Source organism: Pleurodeles waltl, chromosome 10, assembly GCF_031143425.1.
Source record: "Pleurodeles waltl isolate 20211129_DDA chromosome 10, aPleWal1.hap1.20221129, whole genome shotgun sequence".
NCBI lineage: Eukaryota > Metazoa > Chordata > Amphibia > Caudata > Salamandridae > Pleurodeles > Pleurodeles waltl.
Window position 1 is genome coordinate 220,988,801 of NC_090449.1, and position 20,382 is coordinate 221,009,182.

General features: G+C 44.0%; 1 protein-coding gene across 3 annotated transcripts in view; it reads right to left on the reverse strand.

Moving 5' to 3' along the window:
* Window positions 1–20,382, reverse strand: part of ABCC1 (ATP binding cassette subfamily C member 1 (ABCC1 blood group)) — an 872,430-nt gene that overhangs the window by 254,834 nt on the left and 597,214 nt on the right. For all 3 annotated transcript variants that reach the window (XM_069210194.1, XM_069210193.1, XM_069210195.1), the window contains one exon: window positions 18,480–18,606. In XM_069210194.1, coding sequence (XP_069066295.1) covers window positions 18,480–18,606 — 127 coding nt within the window. The remainder of the gene's footprint in view (window positions 1–18,479; window positions 18,607–20,382) is intronic.

Below are 20,382 nucleotides of genomic sequence, written 5' to 3' on the forward strand. Positions count from 1 at the left end.
CACTAATTTGTGAGGCTCAAAAGAAACAATATTATAACATCAGCAGTGCCAAATCTATCCAGGCGCCATTGAGGCTTATAACATGGTATAGGCAGTGCCACATAATAAATAAAACAAGACATGCACAGAGAGGCAGAGGTTGGCTGGCCATACCAAACATATAGAAGGCTATGTAACCTTCGGAATTTTTTTTTACTGAAGAGAAGTAACTTGGTTTTTACTAATGTATACTTCTAGCCAAAGCTTCTTTATGTGAGCCACAGGCCCTGCAAGTAAGTAGCACGAGGAACAAGCTGTGATTACCTTAAGATAAGCGCTGTGATAAAGGTCAGCCAATTTCAGAGTGTACTCTTACATTGGCATCTGAACAACAGCGTTGGGCATAGGAGGACAAAGAGGCCCTGGTAACGGACTGGCAAAATGACTGAATTACAATTCCACAGAAGTAGCTGCTTTTCCATCTGTTCAAATGATCGCAAAAATCCATGAGGGCACGTTCCTGCCAGCTAATAGCCATGCTTGAAACAGAAAGTGCCACCTCTAACAGTCTGCTTTCTCAATAGTTAAAAGTGTGTGCCCTTCATTGCCTATTTCAATTTTCCCTTCAAGTTTTCGAGAATGGTACACTCCCTGTATCAACACTGTTTGGAATTGTTGGAGCCAACTACTAGGCTAATAGGGGTCCATCGTGACCCCAGAGGCCACTGGTATGATGCCAGTGGCATTCAGTTATTTAGGAAGTGATCTTGGATAGAATCCAGGCAAAAACAGATAGGTCGACTTAGAAGGCAGAATCACCCTTAATAACTTACCAACAGTGCCATCCAGAGAAACAGCAACAAATTATGACATTATTACAGGGCATCATGAACACTTTGAACATGGCCTGCAGGAAGTCAGGGAGCAGCTTTTTTGGCTGAATCCTACAGGTGTATACCAGAAAGTTTAGGGACCTCCCTAGATGATAGTAAAAACACTGCAGAATAGTGGAGGCATTTTTATGGTATTCATTTTGTCAGTGTTCGAAGGAGAACTACAATCCACATGAGGACCCATTATGTGCGGCAGGGATTGCGTGTAGTAATAATGCACATTGCATGCAATAAATGCCTGACTGCATGAACGTGTTTGAGATTAGCACTTGTGTGTAATAGGTCTAGTGCCTAGAAAACCAGACCAACGTCTTGCAAGGTAAAGCTAACAAACCTGTGTCAAACATCATGTTTCCAGGTTAATGCTTTCTGACAGTTCAAATTAACAATACAGTTAAGTTTTCACTTCTCTGCTGCACATGCTGTAAATGTGGATGGAAGGAAAGATGACCTGGTAGAGATCAGTCCATGAAGGAACAAGGGAAAAGCAGCATTAGAATGCTTTGGAAGCAGGCACAACAGACCCCGTCTCTCACCATCTGATATCATTAGACTAAGAAACTGGGTTATTGTTTGAGGGGACTGGAAGCTCCATCAGGCAACAATCACAATCCTTGTCAGGGTAAACCACAAAAGTCACTAAATTAACCTGTGCTTAACCATCTGACACCTTGGCATACAACTTGAGTGTTGGACATGGCCCTTTTTGCAAGGTCCTCCCCAAACCTTTTGCCTTCCTCCTCCTGTTTTTCCGACCTCTTTTTGTGGGCTTTAGGACTCCACCGCCGCTAATAAGTGCTAAAGTGCATGTGTTCTCCCCCCTACAACTTGGTATAACTGGTTTACATCTGTTTGGCTTATTTCATTTATCTGTAACTCCCTTTTAAAGTGGTATGCCATATACCCAGGGCCTGTAAATTAAATGCTACTAGTGGGCCTGCAACGCTGATTGAGCCAGCCACAGAAGTAGCCTTTCAAACTTGTCTCAGGCCAGCCACTGTACGGCCTGAGTAGTTTACTGCCACAGTGACCTGGCAAGCCAAACCACTTGCCAAGGCCCCACTCCCTTTTTACCACACCTAAGTCAACCCGAAGGTAAGCCCTAATAGCCCTATGGGCAGGGTGCTGTTTATGTAAAAGTTAGGACACATGTCTTTATGTGTTCCATGTCCTAGAAGTGACAAACAGCCTATTTAGTTTCCCACTACTGTGAGTGCTGCTCCTCTGACAGGACTGCATTGGAAATGCCCTAACATATGCCCAAGTGTTATCTTCTGAATGTCGTGTAGGCTCTCATTACTCTAATGAGACTGCTGGATTTGGGCAGCAGAATCAATTGCACTGTGGAAGACTGAGCCTGGACCCACTCCAGGTGACACCTGTAGGCCCAATCCGGGTTTTGTTCCAGCTGACTAGCAGTGCCTCATTGCCACCCAAGAGCAGGGATGATTGGGCAACCGAGGGCATTACACAATTGACTCCTCTGGGAAAACGTGGTCACTCAGATCTCATCCGTTTCTCTCAGTTACATTACTCTCACATATACAAGGAGAATCAGAGGCAGAATAGAATTCAATAAGGTTTTATTGAAGTAACTGCATCTAGGATAATAAAGCATGTACTGCACTAACTAGGACGATGAAGGATGATTGGATTAAAATTGTGACAAGGAAAGTAAAGCATAAAAATAATGCTACCATATTGTTACTTGAGTCGTTAAAATAGTTCCGACCTAGGCTATGTTATAGCACAGCATGTTAAGCTCTAGTTCTGCACTTTAGGTTCCCCTGGGAAGACATCATTCCTCATACCTGAACAAGAGCCCTGTAATCTACATAAGCAGCTGTGGCAAAGCACTCAATCAGCATACAGTCGTGGTCACCTGGCTGGAATCTCCCTCTAACATACATGGGTCAAATAAGTGTTTTTATAATAAAACAGCTGATGTTCCAAGAAAGGACTCCCATGTAACAGTGTGTATGTTTCTGTGTACATTAGAGACAGAGCGTACCACTTTTGCCAGCAACCTATCTTACTATAGCCTTTAGAAAAGCACAGAGTGAAATAAATGTCTTGTTTAAGAAAGCAGTACTGGCCTATGCAAAGAACAGCTAGATAGAGAAAATAAAACAAGACTGCAAATATGCCTATTGTTAAAATGACAAAACGAAGCTGAATATAATATATCTAGGTTAAAGTGCACAGTAGTGGCAGGCCTAGTTTGCTAAAAAATAAAGCATATAAAGCTATAACTAAAATGGCTACACAATATGATCTATGAGGAATAACGTGGGCATGTTTAGTATGTTTGGAATAATAGTGAGACATCCTGCTTACTTAGGTAGGTGGATTTGTTTATAACCATTTTTGAAATACCACTTTTAGAAAGTGGACATTTCTCTGTGCTTATAACTGTAGGGCTTTGTAGCTCCACATTGTGCATACTTTCCAGACAGCCATAACACAGGAAGGGCTGGGTGTGACAGAAGAGGCATCTGCATACTGATAGTCTTCCTGGGCTGAGGAGAGGGAGGGTCGTTCACCCCTTACATGTGGATAGGCTGTGTCCTGCCCTCCCACAATGGACTGATTACCCCCTATGGATGTCTGGTGACAGGGCTGGGAGTTGTACTTTAATTGAAAGGGCTCTTTTGAAGTTACCCCCTAAACAAAGGCATTTTTGAGTATAAGTAAAGGGGCTCTGCCCAGTGATTTTAGAGCACTTTTGGAACTGGGATCGAACATCTGTCAGAAGGAGTGCTGGACTGTACAAATCACTCATCTAGACTGCTCTTCTGTTGTTGCCCTGCTGACTGATGTCTACTGGGTGGCCCAAAGGACTCATCAGGATTGCTTTTCTGTGTGTTGCCCTGCTACCAGCAACTCCCTGATACCTTTCTGTCCAGATACTGTCTGGACTGGACACCAGATTGTGATGTAAGGACTTGTCAGGAACCGCCACTGGAACTGCCTTAATGATGTACAGACCTGTGGCCTTGCTAGGTCACCAAGGAGGAATGGACTTCTGCTCATCAGGACCTTTGTGCTGGCCTGCCTGCACTCTGCTTTGGTGTCCCCCACGTTCTGCAGGGGCTAGGTGGTGTGTCGCCTCTCCCCTTCTTTTATTGCTTCAATATGTAAGGAGCGCTTTGCTGTTCTCTGCTTCAGCGGGTGAAAAGCGATTTGTGTTTTCCTACTTCAGCGTGTGGACATCACTTTGTGTTTTGTTGCTTTGCCGTGGGGAGCGCGCCCCTGTGGTCACGGTGGTTGTGGGCCTCCCCTTTTTGTGGCAGGCTCGTTCCCCTGGCCTAGAGAACTATGGGGAGGAGAAAATCACAGAGGAGCCGCCAACAGTCCTGGGCAGACTAGGATTGCACTCTGTGGTGCCCCGGAGGCATAAGCAGGCCTATACTCTAAAGGCCATTCATCACCAGGCCCCGGAGCTGAAAGGATACATGGCCTGCTTGGGAAGAGCAGTGCTGCACCGAACTAATCTCTGGAGAGGGGGAGAGAGACTACTCTTCTTACTGGCATCGCAAGGCTCAGGAGAGGACCCCTGAGGCCCACAGCTGCACCACACAGAGCTGCCTCGTGCTCTCCCCACCAGGAGAGGGGGACCCACTGGTGCTTTTAGCAAGAGTCTGGCCCACCTCTGAAACACAGACGTGGCAAGGTCTCTGGGGAGACCCTGGACCCCGCCAAAGCATCAGGGCAGTGTCATAAGGTGAAAGGCTGCCCTATTCAGCAGATGCCCCGTGCCCTCACAGGTAGCCGCCTTTGGTTCTTTCCATGCGGGAGACCCAGTGAGGTTGTCCCGCGAATCCCTGCAGTAGGTTCCCTTCCCCTGGGATAAACTGTACCTTGGGGGCACTTGGATGTTGGCTTGGTGGCATCAGAGGGCGAGTCCTCAATGGAGGCCCGCCCCCTTACTAACTTGCCACAGTCCGAGAACTGCCTGGATTACTGTAACCTATGTTGTAGGTGTGCAGGGGTCCCAGTAAACTACGATTGTTGTTAAATTACTGTGTAACTTGTAATAGGAGCCCAGGTGCGCTGGGCCTATATTTTCATGGTGACAGGTGTTGATTTATTTAGTACATGTTGCATTTTTGTGCTCTGGGATGTGTGTGATGTTGTGTTCCTTTTGACAAGGGCACCAATACTGTTTCAGGGGCAATAAAATATACAAAGTAATGTTTAGGTTTATGACGTATGCAATATGGAAATGTTTCTCCTTATTGTGCACTCATGATGAGGATGGTCTGACAACTGCTTGCTTAGGGGAGTATTACTGATGTGTCACTTTAGTCTATGAATTTTTGGTGTTTATGCAATAGAGTTTATTTTTATATAACTTGTTGTGGCGTTTTCTCTGTGGTGTATTTATTGTGTCACTGGTTGTGTGTGTGTTACAAACGCTTTACATTTTGCCTCTGGGATACACCTGACTGCTCTGGCCAAGCTACCAAGGGGGGTGAGCAGGGGTTATCTTGGGTGTGTAACTCCCTTACCCTGACTTGAGTGGTGGTTACTGCCTGGCTTAGGTGCCTACCCTAGCCAACCAGGAACCCCATTTCCAAAACAGTCTTAATTTAGAGGCACTGTGTTAAGTATCTCTGTGCTGCATTAACAGTAATAAAATGAAAATAACTTAAGAAAAATTCCAGGCCAATTTAGAAAAATAGTATAAATTGTAATAAGTAAAAACACCAACATGATCTGGTCATGCAAAACAAGGGCAAAGTCAAAGGTTAAGGCCAACTGTGATGGAGCACAGTTTGGATACACAAGAACGATTGGGCCTGATCTTGGCTTACCTTTAGACTTAGAATTTTTTTTTAAGAGAAATTCATGAGAAGGTAAAGTTCAGCAGGGTAAGGCAGCCAGCGGGATCCAAGAGGGAGGTGTCATAGTTGAAGAGCTGATGGGTGGCACTGCGGTGAATATTGGACCTAGTTACTTATTTTGGAAGTCAAAAGTTTCCAGTGGGACCAATCTGTGGGCTGTAGCCAACAACGGTTCCACGAGGCCAAATACCATTGCTGGGATGTCCCACTTATCAGAATTTACTGCTGCGGAAAGGGAGTTTCCATAGTGTCAGGCAGACAGGTGATGCACCTAGAGTGGATCACTGAGCAGATTCCTGTCTTCAGTCAGTTCTCAAACCACTTGTTGGTGAATTTATTTTTAAGTCCCAACTTTTAGGGTTAGGCGGGAGCAACACCATCAATGCCCCAACAAAGAGTTGAGGACTGGAGAAGCATCAATAGGATGGTTTGGACTCTCACCTGCTGAGGCCAGGTGCAGAGTTCAAGGTCTTTGGAGCTTGTTATTTCCCTGTAAATCAGATGTCAGCTAACCAACTCTTTGGGTCACTCTGGTAATCATGGGTTCAAGCAGCAGGACAGCCCTCTAGGAAGCAAGGCAGTCCTCTGAAGTACAAGGCATGCCTCAAGCAGGAGGGTAGTCCTCTGGGGGTCCAAGGCAGCCCTTCTGAAGACTTTTGCAGGTCGTAGAGTGTACTAAAGAGTTGGTCTGAGGGTCCAATATTTATACCTGGTGCCAGCCTTTTAAGTTGAGGAATCTTCTAGCCTACCCCCAAATCTGGTTCTGGAGTGTTCCTTCCTTCTCTTCCTCCTACGACAGAATCTCCAGAATGTGGCATAGCGGGTCACATCAGCTGAAATTCGCATATCGGATCTAGATGACACAGTCCGTGACCTGCACAGCGAAATGCCTGAGACCAAGACCCTTAAAGATGTCCTGTGGTGCTTGTAAATCTGAGATTTGAGGGGTTCACGGAAGGGGTGCAGGGCATGAATACACTCCAATTTTTTGAAGACGGGATACATTATGTTGTGCCACCTGACAAGTTGTCTACATGCTTTCAGAAGTAGATTGAGCAGATTGTTAATACTAAGAAAAAGAGCAGAGCTGGTAGTTGCACAGCCGAAGCAACTCAGGGTGGCTCGGAGGAAGACTCCAGGATGGACGCAGAGACAATCCATCATCTAGCGGCAGCCGCAGCCCACCTGGAAGAGGAGCAAAGCCCAACCCCCTCTGCTATGGAGACCACTGTGACAGGAACTGGTAACGTGACTGTGGAGGCACAGTCATGATCTGAGGACTAGGGACTGGACTCTCCTGGCAGGCATGTGGAAGGCTCTGAGTCTGAGCAAGACACTTCTCCCTCTTCTTTTTTCTCTTGTTTCTGTGATTTCTTGAAAGGGGGTCCCGCTGTCAAGGGCGGTTGACTCCAGTTGAGTTTTCAGGGTTAGGACTTAGGGGGTGGAGAAGATGGGCTACAAACCTCTTGGATCCTGTCGAGAAAATGTATGGGGTTATATACTGGCAGGGGGAGAGACTCTCATACTTTGGGGTTTCTAGTTTTTAGAGTGCAGACGCGTGCACCAAGTGAGAGTCCTCTGCTCCCCTGTCCCCTCTCATACACGCTTTGGTTATGGTGCGTAGGAAAATGTGTAATGTTTTCCCTTTATGTCTGAGATGATTCGTACTAGAGATAGTAGAATTACTCCCACGGTAGACCCCAAATCACTCTCAGTCTTCTGCAGGAATGTAAACCTATTGAGAGACTAGGTCTGTGAGCCAATATATACAAATATTGCACCCAGACGTACTATTATAGGAGACACACCTCAAAGGGACGCACTGCAAATCCCTAGGAAGGGGAACCTATATCACACTAGCATATGCAGGATTCACATCGCCACCGTACCACACCCATTCCGGATTGGAAAGATGGCGAGGTCTTCCCCTTATGCTAATAGGGCGAGCAGCCATGCTTAAAATGATTTGTCTACCCAAGCTACGGTATGTCCTACAGGACACGCACTACTGAATTTTTTCTATTATAACGAAGGATGTACATCTCTTGTGTGGACAGGAAACACCCTAGAATTGCTCTCAAAACTCTGCAGCGTAATCAATACCATGGGGGATGATCCCTCCCATACCCAGAAACTACTGGGCAGCCCTGCTTATCAGCAAAAACGATTGAATGTTTGCTCCGCTAGATCACTCTCCGTTTGGATTGGAGAGGTCGCAGTGGGAGAGGAGGTTTTGCAATCAATACCTTTTTTGGGGAGGGGAAACAGGGGGGAAGGAGGGTTGAGACAATGTCTTCTACCGGCCACTCAGGTGTCCCTGGGTGCCTGGGCTAGAATCACAACTCTTCTGGGATGGCCCATCCGTCCCACGAGGGAGACTCCCCTGATGGGGCATGGGAGTGACTGGAATTTTTAAAACAGGAGACGTGATGGAGGGCGAGGATATTATGCTCTTTTCTTCATTTCAAATGGAGTATGCACTCAGTAAGTCACATTAACCAAGGGTACGTCATGCATGGAGAGCAGAGGGTCTCCTGTGGGATGGCATTCCAGAAAATTACAGATTAGAAGGCAGACTACTGATGGAGGAGATAGGCATATTACTGTTGATAGTCTTATCGGTCATGGACACCACACCCTGCCTGACACCCTTCAATTGCATAACTGATAGGTGGAAGACCGAGGGACATAGAGGACATCGACTGGGAGGCAGCACTGATGTTCCCGCAAGCAGTGATTAGGTCAGGACTTAGATTGATCAAATTTAAGATCCTTCACAGGGTATATATACTATGATAGAGAACGATTGTTGCCATAGGCGGGCACCACACCTGAACTGTTTGTGATGCAAAGGGGCAATCATATCTTTTCTTCATATGATTTGGGGGTGTCCAGAAATACAGGAATACTGGGTGAAGATTGTGGAGGAACCTGAGGAGGTATTGTCGAAACAGGTTTCAAATTTGTACTTTTGGGAAACCCTGATGATGTAGACTTGCCCTGTTCTGCCACCTAGGTCTAGTACTGACCAAAAGAGACACTGCCTGTCTATGGCGATCAGAGGTGTGTCTAACAATAAATGAATGGAGAAGAGGAATGGGTGTATTTATGATGGCGGAAAAGGATACATATGCTAGCAGAAGTTGCCCCCAGAAATATAAAAATATTTGGGGGGCTTGGATACAGTTCCATTCCCTGGATGTGTTGACTGATGGGGAATCATAGATTACTGCAGCACACTGAAGTGGGCTGTCAGGGAGGTAACTCTGGATTCATGACATGGGCTGAACAAGGATGGACTCGGATACGCGTGGAATTTTACTTGACTTGGAGACTGAGTGTCTGTGGGTTTCTTGGGGAAGGAATTATTACAGCCAAGTAAATTAGATAGCTGACAACATACAGCCATTTTGGATATGGAATAGACTAAAAAATTAGGGATGTGTATTTAAAAATCACTGGAGCTAATCTTACATTTGCCCTGATCTACACATTATCTTCTAAGTTGTAATTTTGATTACTGTGGTCCACATGATCGTAGACACACTGCAAAATAAATAGAATATTATTTTTTGTCTGCGTGATTCTGGGCTCCATTTATCATCACTGGCAGATGAGAGATTCTTGACAAGATTGTCTGTCTCCTAATACTACCTATCGAATATTGAATTACTCAATAGAAAGGAGAGAGACCCACCCATCTCTTTTCTCACAAAAGGACATATTTCCTTTTGGGGCTAAGCTGATCTACTTGGTGTGACCCCAATAAAAACATTGGGAAGATCTATGTTTCCCAAAGAATGCAAGAAGCAGCAAAAGTCCATTGTTTCCTCCCAACTCTACAAATTCAAACAAGATTATGTAGCCAGGAAAGGCACAACTTCTACAGGCCTAGCAGGCATTTGGAGCCAAAGAAAACAAGAAGAAAACAGGCCTCAGAGTCAAGCCCAGATAAATTAGGTCTTCACTGAATTCCAACTGCTCCATTTTTTATAGGGCTTGAAGTCATACTTGGTGATAACATAACATCTCTTTTTCTTAGCAAGAAAGTGGTGAGCATTGGAGGAACTGGCAATTATAATATGCCCATGGCACATGCATTAACACCTGAGTGTGTCTGTGACTGTAGTGATAAGCTAGTATTCACTTCTAGGTCTGACGTTTTCTGTACCCATGTTGAAGCCTGGGGAAATTTCAAGGGACTACAAACGAAGAGTGATAAGTATTCATAAGAAAATCGAGTCATGGAGTGACAACCGATTCAGATTTGTTATCCTTCTTGAAACTCCCACTCCCTTCCCCTACTGAACAGATTTTCAATATACCCTTGAAAGTCAAAGCGTTGGTTGTTTTGGATCAGTTGTTGCGTGGGTGGGGGTTTTGGAAGGGTGAGGAGCAAGGGAAGTGCCTAAAAGAGTTTTTCTACTTGAGTCTTCAAAAATGTTAATCTATGAAGCAGAATTTCCCTCTTAGACCTAGAAAAACTGAAAAATTTAAAATGTTTTGAGGATGTATCAACTTATACAAATGGTACCTATGGAGGATGGAATACGTGTTATAAGATCTCATTTAGAAAAAGGTATAAAGGTGGCTGATAAAAACTGATTTTTCCTGTGAATCTTTAAAAACCATTGTGGCATGCATTTTCATCTTCCCTTCATACTAAAATTTCACCTTATGAAAGTATACAGATTAGAGCAACAATATACTGCACATGGTTACCTCCCTGAAATAGTTATCTATTGGCAAATTGTGGCCAAAGTTCTTCTCATTCTGTTGGTGGCAAAACTTTCTATTCGATAATATTTGTATGTGTTCTTCGTATGAAGCACTATGAGTAAAAAGTTAAATTAAGTACACAATGGGAATGGTGGGTCACTGCAACACCACAAGTGCAAGGCTTAGAAACTGAACACATTGATTCTGGTGGTTGACAAATAACATGCTTGGAAAAGTGGACGATTATGCATACACACAAAATAGACTAGAATTTTCACTCTTTTTTTTATAGTGATTGATGGAAGTAGTTTTACTTTGTGCTTATGCATGGCATACAGTTAGGGTAAACTGAAGCTTGTAATTAAAACGAGACTTAGACTTCCCTTCTGTAACTATTTGTTTTTGGTGGATATTCTCAAGGTGTCGGTAGGAAAGAACCCTCTTTTTGGGATGGTTACCCCCACTTTTTGCCTGCTATCAGTGTGGTTTGACTGTTTTGACTGGAATCCTGCTAATAAGGACCCCAGTGATGGTGCTCTCTCCCTCTAAATTTGGTTGAGTAGGACCTTTCACATCCCACAATTGGCATACTGGTGCCCCCATATACGTTCCTAGTATATGGTACCTAGGTACCCAGGGCACGGGAGCACCAAGAGTTCCCCAGGGGCTGCAGCACATATTATGCCACCCCTGGGAACCCATGCAATAAGTGTCTGCAAGCCTGCCATTGGAGCCTGTGTGAAAAGGTGCAGGCACCCTTTCACTACATGTCACTGCAAGTCACCCCTAGGGTAGGCCCTACTAGCCTAGAAGGCATGGTACAGGTACCTGTATGTTAGGGTGCCAGTCTATGAGCGAGGTGCCCAGTGAACTCTAGCTCCATTACACTGGACTTCCTAAGTGCAGGGAAGCCATTTTTACCCATGTACCGGACACAGGTCACTACCTGTATCCAGCTACACAATGGTAACTCTGAGCTTGGGCTTGTTTGGTATCAAACATGTCAGAATCATACCCCAATATTGGTTGTTTGATTCCATGCACTCTGGGGGCTCCTTGGAGGACCCCTAGCATTGCTCCTACTAGTCTTCTGGGGGGTTTTCGGCAGCCTTCTGGTGCTGCCACCCCACAGACAGGTTTCTGCCCTTCTGCTTCTTGACCAGCTCAGGCAGAGGAAGGCAGAACAAAGGATTTCCCATGGGAGAGGGAGGTAAAACACTCTCCCTTGGAAATAGGTGTTACATGGTTTGGAAGGTGTAGCCTCCCCAAGCCACCAGTATGCTTTGGCGGGCACACTGGTATCCTCCTTGCTTAAACCGGTTTGCACAAGTTCAGGGACCACCGTTCCCTGCTCTGGGAAGAAACTGGGCAAAGGAAATGGGAGTGAACACTTCCCCTGCCCATCACCATCCTAGGGGTGGTGCACAGAGCTCCTCCACGTGGCCGCTCGATTCTGCCATCTTGAATTCGAGGGCTATTTAGGGTCTCCCTCTTAGGTGAGACCTCAGAGTCGATGTACATGATTCCAGCATGACACTTGTGCATCGTTAACTTCATCTTCTGGCACTGGGACTCCAAGTGATTGCTATTGTGTATATAATAGTGTGTTCACTTACCTCCAAGTTAGGAGACTGACTGTTTAGTATTCTAGTATTTGTATTACCCTAATAAAGTACCTTTATTTGTGTTACACTGTGTTGTTCTTTCATGTATGTAAGTGTTGTGTGGCTATAGTGGTATTGCATAAGTTCTGCATGTGTCCCAGATAAGTCTTGGTTACTCATACACAGCTACTTCTAGAGAACCCTGGCTTCCTAGACACTGCCCACACTTCACTGGAAACTATAAAACTAAATGTGGTGTCATGCAGTTTCATGTCAATGTTGTTCCTCTCTGTAAGTGAAAAAGTGAGCTGCTTATATGCACCACCCATGCAAGCTGAAGTCTGTTGCTTTCTAGTCTATCTGTGCCCCCAGCCGCAAAGCCCATCTACAGATTTGTACGACAAGTGTCGAGATCTCTAATTAGGGACCTTTTGTAAATTGAAAAAGAGTTCAGTTAACAGAACAATGAGGTGGGAGGGTCAGTGAGCAATCTGCAGTTAGAGTTTTCCAGAAAGATGGTTACGTAAGGACTGATACTCATGTGTAGTCTGACAAATGTACAGGAAAAGCAGCTATGTGCTTATCGAGTGGTACAAACATTGGCCATAATGGAATGAGCCTGCAAGAGTTCTTGTTTTTTCGCCAGTGTGCAGCAGATCGTTATACAGTGAACAATCCATCAGGAGATTATCTGTTTTTGCACAGCCCTAATCTTCTGTGCTTGGAAACCCTAGCTGATCCTCTAATTCGATGTTCCTCAGAAAGATCAATTTAGAAGCTTATTACCTTTTTAGGGTCCAAACGATGGAGTATATCTTCCTCTCTAGAGGGATGAGGTGAAGCAAACATTGCTGGAAGGGCAATGGACTGCCAACACAAAAATTAGCCACTTTCAAGAGACAAGAAGCTCAGGTCCTTGGAAACTTATCTGGGAAGAAAGTGGTATGAAGTGGGTTGACAGAAAGAGCTGCAGTTGGCTCACACATATAGCCAAGTTTATGCCAATGAGAATGACTTTCTCCAGCTTCAGAAGAAAAACTGTGCAGCGGCTCAAAAGGGGTGCTCATAAAGTGATGGTTTAGTTCAAGTTCCACTGAGGCATCAGAATGGGTTTTTGTAGAAACTAATGCTGCAACCATTTCAGAAATCTTGTCACAACAGGTTATTTAAATAAAGAAGGTTGATCCGGCAACTGCAAAAATGTCGGAAAAAAATAAAAAAAAAGGCTGGTAAGTAGCCCTTACCAGTGCCCAAAGCAAGTCCTTGTAGGGCTAGGGAGAAAACAAAAAAAACTTCAGACAACTTTGCTTGTAATGCATCAATCTGTAGGGTGCCGTACCAATAGACAGATTTGTCCCAACAACTGGTGTAAATTGTTTTTCTGTTGCAGGGTGTGATGCCACAGTGCCAATATGGCATCAGCAACGTCAGGCGAAGACTAAGGGGGTCAAGTGCCACCAATCTCTAATCACGGAGATGCAAATTCTGCACTCTTGGGTGCAGTAACCTGCTGTGCGACAATATCCTCCCAAAGCAAAGGATTGATCGGAGGACAAATGCTCATGTTCAGGAGGACTGAGTACCATACTCTTGTTGCCCAATCCGGTGCCACTAGGATGACTTGGGCCTGGTCACTGCAGATCTTCAGAACTCTGGGCAGGAGAGGCAGTGGCAGGAAAGTGCCTGGCTCAGACGAGCTCACCCTCAGCAGCCAGTTATTGCGACAACAGTCATAACTTAATACTTGAAGCATTGGTGATACCAAATTGGTGCACTGCAAACTGAAAATGCTCTTGGCCCGCTGTGGCAGTGCCTGTAGCCTGACGTTCAGAAAATGGAACATCTCTACTGTAACAAAAGAGGGTGAAAATGCTGGTGAAATGGTCTTGTAGGAGACTTAAAGCCCAAGGAATGTGCTGTGGCTCTGGTCTCCTTGATCCACCATTCAAAAATCCGCTCCACAGCAGAGCTTGCCTTCTTGCCAAAAAGGTGCACGCCATCAAACTGCATGTTCATTAAGGATTCCTTGACATCCCCAGAGAAGCCTGTAGATTTCTGTCTGCTATGAAGCCGAAGGGCCACACTAGCACCCATTGCTCATCTCAAGCAGTCAGATGTGCCCAGTCCAGAATGAATGACAAATATTGCCACATTTTGACAGTCTTGCAAAGCGTGGGTAAGGGGTTTCTGAAGATCGCCTGGAACAGCCAGTAAAACTTGTGGCATGGTATCCTAAAAGGCATGGGACTAGTGACTAAGATACCAGTTGGCATTCACAGAGGGGGAGACGCCTGCACCACCAACTTTTCTGATGTCAGCTGTTAAGTGAGAATGGTAGAGTCACTAGATGCAGACGATGGCAGCGAGCAACCTGCCAGTAAACAAAGACCCGAGGATGGTTTTGACCAAGTGCCAAAAAGGGAATATCTGTAAGGACCTCATTCAATGATATCAGTGCCTCTGTGGGAGCCTGACCAGGTTAAAGTACCGCTGTCAATACATTAGTCATCACTTTCATGGTGGGGAGCTGCATATCTTGAAATTCTGCCTCCCTGTGCCTAAGAACAGGGAAAGAGGTTCTTTCTTCTGTGGCAGAATACAAGGTCAGTATCTGGGGAAGCATCCAACCCACTGGCATACTGATGTCCTTCATGTCGGTTTTCCTCATTATACTAAATAATGGTCATCCCTTGCGTTCTAGTTTTTTTTTTTAAAAAGTCAGTACCAAAAAAAAAAATTCTCTAAAATGTTTGGGGCCCACCATATGGCAAGATAACGGAATCTGGAGGGTTTCCTAGTGGATGGTTGCCAATCAGATAAGGGCATGATTTCAATTAAAGTGGATGTTGCTGGGAGACAGTTAGCAGTTTGGGCTGTATACCCCCCTTGTGGTGTCAGTGCTGATGTGAAAGGAACCGGCACAGGGGATTGTGTCAGAACTGTGCAATGAGCCAGTGCTGAGCCCAGTGGGGGCTTAGGGACACCAACGGCACTGAGGGTAGACCTACAGGCAGAGTGGAGGCAGACTGGAGGCCCCTGGCAATACTTGGGGCCTGAAGAAACACCGGAAGGAGCTGGTAAAGTGCCAAATTTGAGCAGTTTGGCCACTCTAAAGGCCCTTCTTGCTGCAACACTGCCAACAGACATGTAAATCTATGGTGCACCGGTTTCAAGCTCAGAATCCACTCCAATGGAGATCAGGAGGGAGACCGGGTAGCATGCTGACACCCTTGCACCCTCTATGGAGTCTGGGGGAGGTAGGGGTTGATAACTACTTCTACATTTTGAGGGTTTTGTTCTTGGATTTCCCCAAAGACTTCAACAGTGACATCTGCCACAGGAATGAAACTGGAAATAGGACCTTCTTTTTTTACTTCAAATGGCTGTGGCATTGAGTCTTATTGTATTTGGCAATGTAAAGTTTGGCCTATGATCCTGTGTGGCCTTCGTGTTCATCTGGCAGAGGTCTGCACAATAAGCAGACTTTGTGATAGTCCATCAGAGAAATATGCGGGAGACAGTTCCTGCACAATTAAAACCTGTGTTTAAGGAGGGATGACATTTTCCACTGTGCATTGTTTAATTGTGAGAAAAAGACCAAGCATAAACTCTGCATCAGTGTCTCAGGGCGCGGAACTAAAGTAATTGACATTAGCACACATGGGTGGTGCTTTCATGAGGCTCCACTTGTCACTTCCTGAGTGGACTCAATATAGACAAAGAGCCAAACAATGCCACCTGTCGGCATGCAGGAGTTCAGCTTTTAATGTTTCTGGCTCCAGTCTGACATATGCTGAATACTCATAAGGTAAGAAGTCTATGGTTAGAAGTATCCATCATAACAAAGATTCCTAAACGACTGATTATCTTCAATGTGTCCTCATTTATAAAAAGTGGATGTTAGAAGAAGAAGCAGTTGTGTAATGCATGTCTATACCATCCCTGGAAAAGATAACGCCCAGACCAGCACAACTAAAGATATTTACTGATCTTCAGGGGCACTGGCAATGTTCAACACATGTCTATTCAATCAAAATGCCACACATAATATCAGTGCTTGGTCAATGAGCATCATAAGGAACAGCTATTGATGGGCAAACAAATATCACTGTTGCCTGTAATATTTAATAATGTGTGTTATTACTAGACTAATCCCTGTGCAGGGATCCTCAGAAAAAATCTAAAAACACGCCTTCTCGCATTTGGTTACCAAAATAATTAAAATAATCAGCAATTACGGCAAATTGACTGGAATACTACACTACCCAAACAACTTGTGATCCTGCACTCTCGGGGAGCCCCAGGTTCCTTGCAGTAGAACTAGGAAGGTGATTACAATAATGCAACCAGCTCAACTACACTATTACTACATAGAATTTATAGGGGTCTGGTATATATAGCCCACTAATTGCAGCCGTGCCCCAGGAAGAAACATTGGCACAAGTTCTAAACTTTCAAAGGTCACATTTTGAGATTCTTTTGTTATTTTCGAAAGGGGCCTCGTTATGTCTCCACAGCCTCTGAAAAAGCAGAATATGTGTGGGCTGTAGGGCACACCACATAGGGAACAGTATCAGGGTGGATGGGGTTTTGGGTCTTTAGAAAGAAATGGTTAGAGATTTCCTCTCTTGTGCTTCCCTTACCCACAACTACAGCTGTGCTAGCTGATGCCAGTGCATTTGCTGAGAGGGAACCATCTGCAATGACAGAACCTTTGAAGATATTTCACATCCCATGGCCGCATCTAACATTTCAGACATTTTCCTATAAGGCTACAACCACACAAGTGGCTTAAGGGCTGATGTATTAACATACTTTGCAAACCAGGTTAAGTGTATTTGCATACGCATTTGTTTGAGAATTGTTGTGCAATGTGCACGTAACAAATATACAAAAAGGTTACCTGGCAACTTGCCCATTTTTGTAAAGTGGCATGCATAATAAATATTAATAAGGCAGGTCACAGTACGCAACCCCCCTGGGACTGGCTTCAAATGCAGTGATGGATTCTTGCTTAGGGCAGCAGACCACCATCCCAGTACTCACTTCCCCAAACGGGAAGCATTTCTTTTTAAAAAAAAAGAGCCACCATCATGATTTCCAAAGTGGAATAGTTGCCTTTTCAATCGATGCACTCCAAACCATGTAATGATTTTCTACTACACCTCAGGCTGGTTTACTTATAGTTCAGAAAATATTTCAATACCTGCCTCTGTTGCTTTTAAACTGAAAACACAGAAAAGAAACTGCTCAGGGTCGGAGTGGCCCACCCGGGCAATCAGGCAGTTCCCGATGGGCTGGACTGACAAGTCACTGTTTAGCCCGTTTTCTTGGATGTTTGAGGGCTTTTTATGGTCTGCTGGGCTTGTTATAACTATTGATTTCCCAGATTTCAAAACAAATATTGCCTGCAGCAAGCTGGAATCCATGCAGTCTCCCAACCCTTGGAAAACACTTACACAGCATGTCTTTACAAGCTGAAAATTGCAAGCATGGACCACTTTTTTAGCTTTCTAATTCACTAATGGAGGCCACTTTTTTTTTATGCCAGGGTCAATTTTATGTCCCAATCTGGCACTTAAACTGGTCCCAATAGACAAATAGTCCCAATAGACAAATAATTACAAATGCCAAGGTCAGACACTTGTTCAGGTATATCTGCATGAACTGACATAGTAAAACGAACATCCGGCCAACAGCAGTAATTCATAAAATTCGATAAAACCCTTCAGGTACTTAACTCGGGGACATCAGTGCTTGAAATACAAATATCAAAGCACAAGTAATCAATATCCCAGAGTAAATATTTCCACTGAGAAGTGCTGCTACTCTACCATTACCAATAAAGGTATTGCACCAGTGCCGAGGAACAGTGGTATTCTGCATTACAAATGAATGCCCATTTAAAAGACTGGGAGATATGCTTCTTCTGATAAGCCCTAAAATTACAGCCACAATAATACCCCTCCACCAGCTTCTTTAAAAGAATTGTATGATCAAACTACTGCACTTTTATTAAGTGACTAAATGTTGATACTTGTGTAATTAATGGGGCCTCACGTAAAACAGATTACAAGGAGACAAAACTACATGCAAAAGCAGACACTCCACTTGTTATTACAAAATTGAAAGGTTATCACAAAACCTAAAGATCTTGTAGTGACACAAAAGCATCATGACACTTGGGGGGTAGGGGGTAGAGCTAACAAGACCAAATCGAGATTATGCCCCATATACATCACATTTAGCACCAAGGGAATAAGCACAGCCTCAAATGTATACTTGCTCACTGATTTCCACATCCCATTCCAATCTACCAATAGACTAAACATCTTGAAGGTGATTAAGAAAAAAGTGAGATTACCTGAAAAGTAGAATGGATTCCGGGTATATTGTGTTACATATTGTAGAAAAAAAACAAGAAGTGAATTTCATACCTTTCCTGTCTGGGCTTTGTCAGCTTCAGTCAGTTTCCAAGCATCCTTCTCTTTTTCTGGCTTCTGCAAATCTGTAGTACTATTTTGGTGCAAAGACTTGCTGGCTTCAGATGATGAACTTAATTGCCTGTTACAGGAACACAAGCAGTTCAGTTTAGAATATGTATGTTTATTTTTTTCCTGAGCTATTTAAATCCCCATATTAGGGAAAATTTGTCAAACGTGCCAAAGATAAGAGCAAATAAAAAATATATTTTCATTTGGAGGTGCAACATAAGCACAACTAGTCACGACAGACCACGTTCAAAACCTCAGCATTATCTTAGGCAGCAGGTTATCTATGAATTAACAGTCTCATCTGTCTAATGTGCTTTGCTTCCACACACTAAGCATACTCGGCAAGACCTTCAGGTGGCTCCCAGTCGACATCAGAAAGACCACAACACAGGCCCTCATCCCCATCAGGTTAGACTACGAAGGAATCACCACACACCTCCCGAAGGGACTACAAACAATACAAAACTCTGCGGCAAGCCTCATCCTCGGCTTCCCCAGGCAGACCCACATCACACCTCACCTTAAAAAGCTACACTGGCCCCCGACCCAGAAGAGACCTGGTTGTCTGAATGAACTAATCACCAAGGAGCAGCCAGCAACTCTAGAGCCTGGAGAACCTCACTGGTGTTTTGCTGTGCTTTGCAAGTAACTGACTAATTGTATATATGGCCTGGGGTAGCGACTATTAAAGACTGAAGAATGTTGCTGGAGTGAAAAGAAAGTTGCCCAATAACACATTGGAGAAACTATATTAATAAACACATCCAAATATTTATTTCAATGAAAATGTCAAATTCCTTGTTATTACCAGAATATAGTAAAACTGAATTGAGAACATCCTCACTTTTTAAATGGTACTATGACTTAACACAGAGAAACGACTCTCCTAATAGTCATGATGCATATGTGAGTATACATTATTGCACAAATGCAACCTCTAGGATACTGGTTTTTGGTTCAATAACATTTTATTAAAAAAAACAGGTTGTGAAACCATACATGCAGATGTGCAGCGTAATATTCTATTTATTACCTTTGCTGATGGAGGGCAGGGCCACTATGATCCACTTGAAGCGCTGTCTCATGAGTCATGTCGCCCTCACTCTCAACAATGGTAATAAATAGCACAAGCCTGGCGACGCATTTCGACCATTACGGTCTTTGTCAACAGCCAAAGTCATTATGAAAATCTCTCCTCCCCTTAACTGTTATAACCTAGTGCATCAACTTAAAATAAATACTATGAAAATTTCATGGGATCCAATCAAATTTCAAAACACACATAGCTACCAATATTACTTCCACATATGATAATTTACCAATATGCCTACAATATTATATTTGCATTGTGTGCAAACACACGGGCCGTTAATAATCCTTGTCAAAATTAATATCATCAAGCAATTATTCATCCATTGCAGTACTAAACATAAAATTATGTATCATGCTCCTTTAATTCTGATCGAAGGGCCAAGAGAAGTACATAGCACTTATCCCCAATTATTTACTACATCTAATTATCATATATTTCATGCTAATTTTTGATGGATGTCAGCCAATGTGAACAAAAAGTTCCTCATCCTTATTGAGACCCCAAGGGTGATGACTATTAAGGCACATGATGTATTCGGATTCTAGTTTCCTGAGTCTTTTTTCACTGTCCCCACCTCGTGGTGTAGGAAGTACCCTGTCTATTCCAAAAACTGACATCCTACCGCTCAAACCTGCATGATTTGCATTGCAGTGGCGGGCTACCTGATAAGTGGGATCATTATTCTTAATAGCCCGCCAATATTCTAGAATCCGTTTCTTTAAAGTGAAAAATGGTATTTCCTATATATTGTAA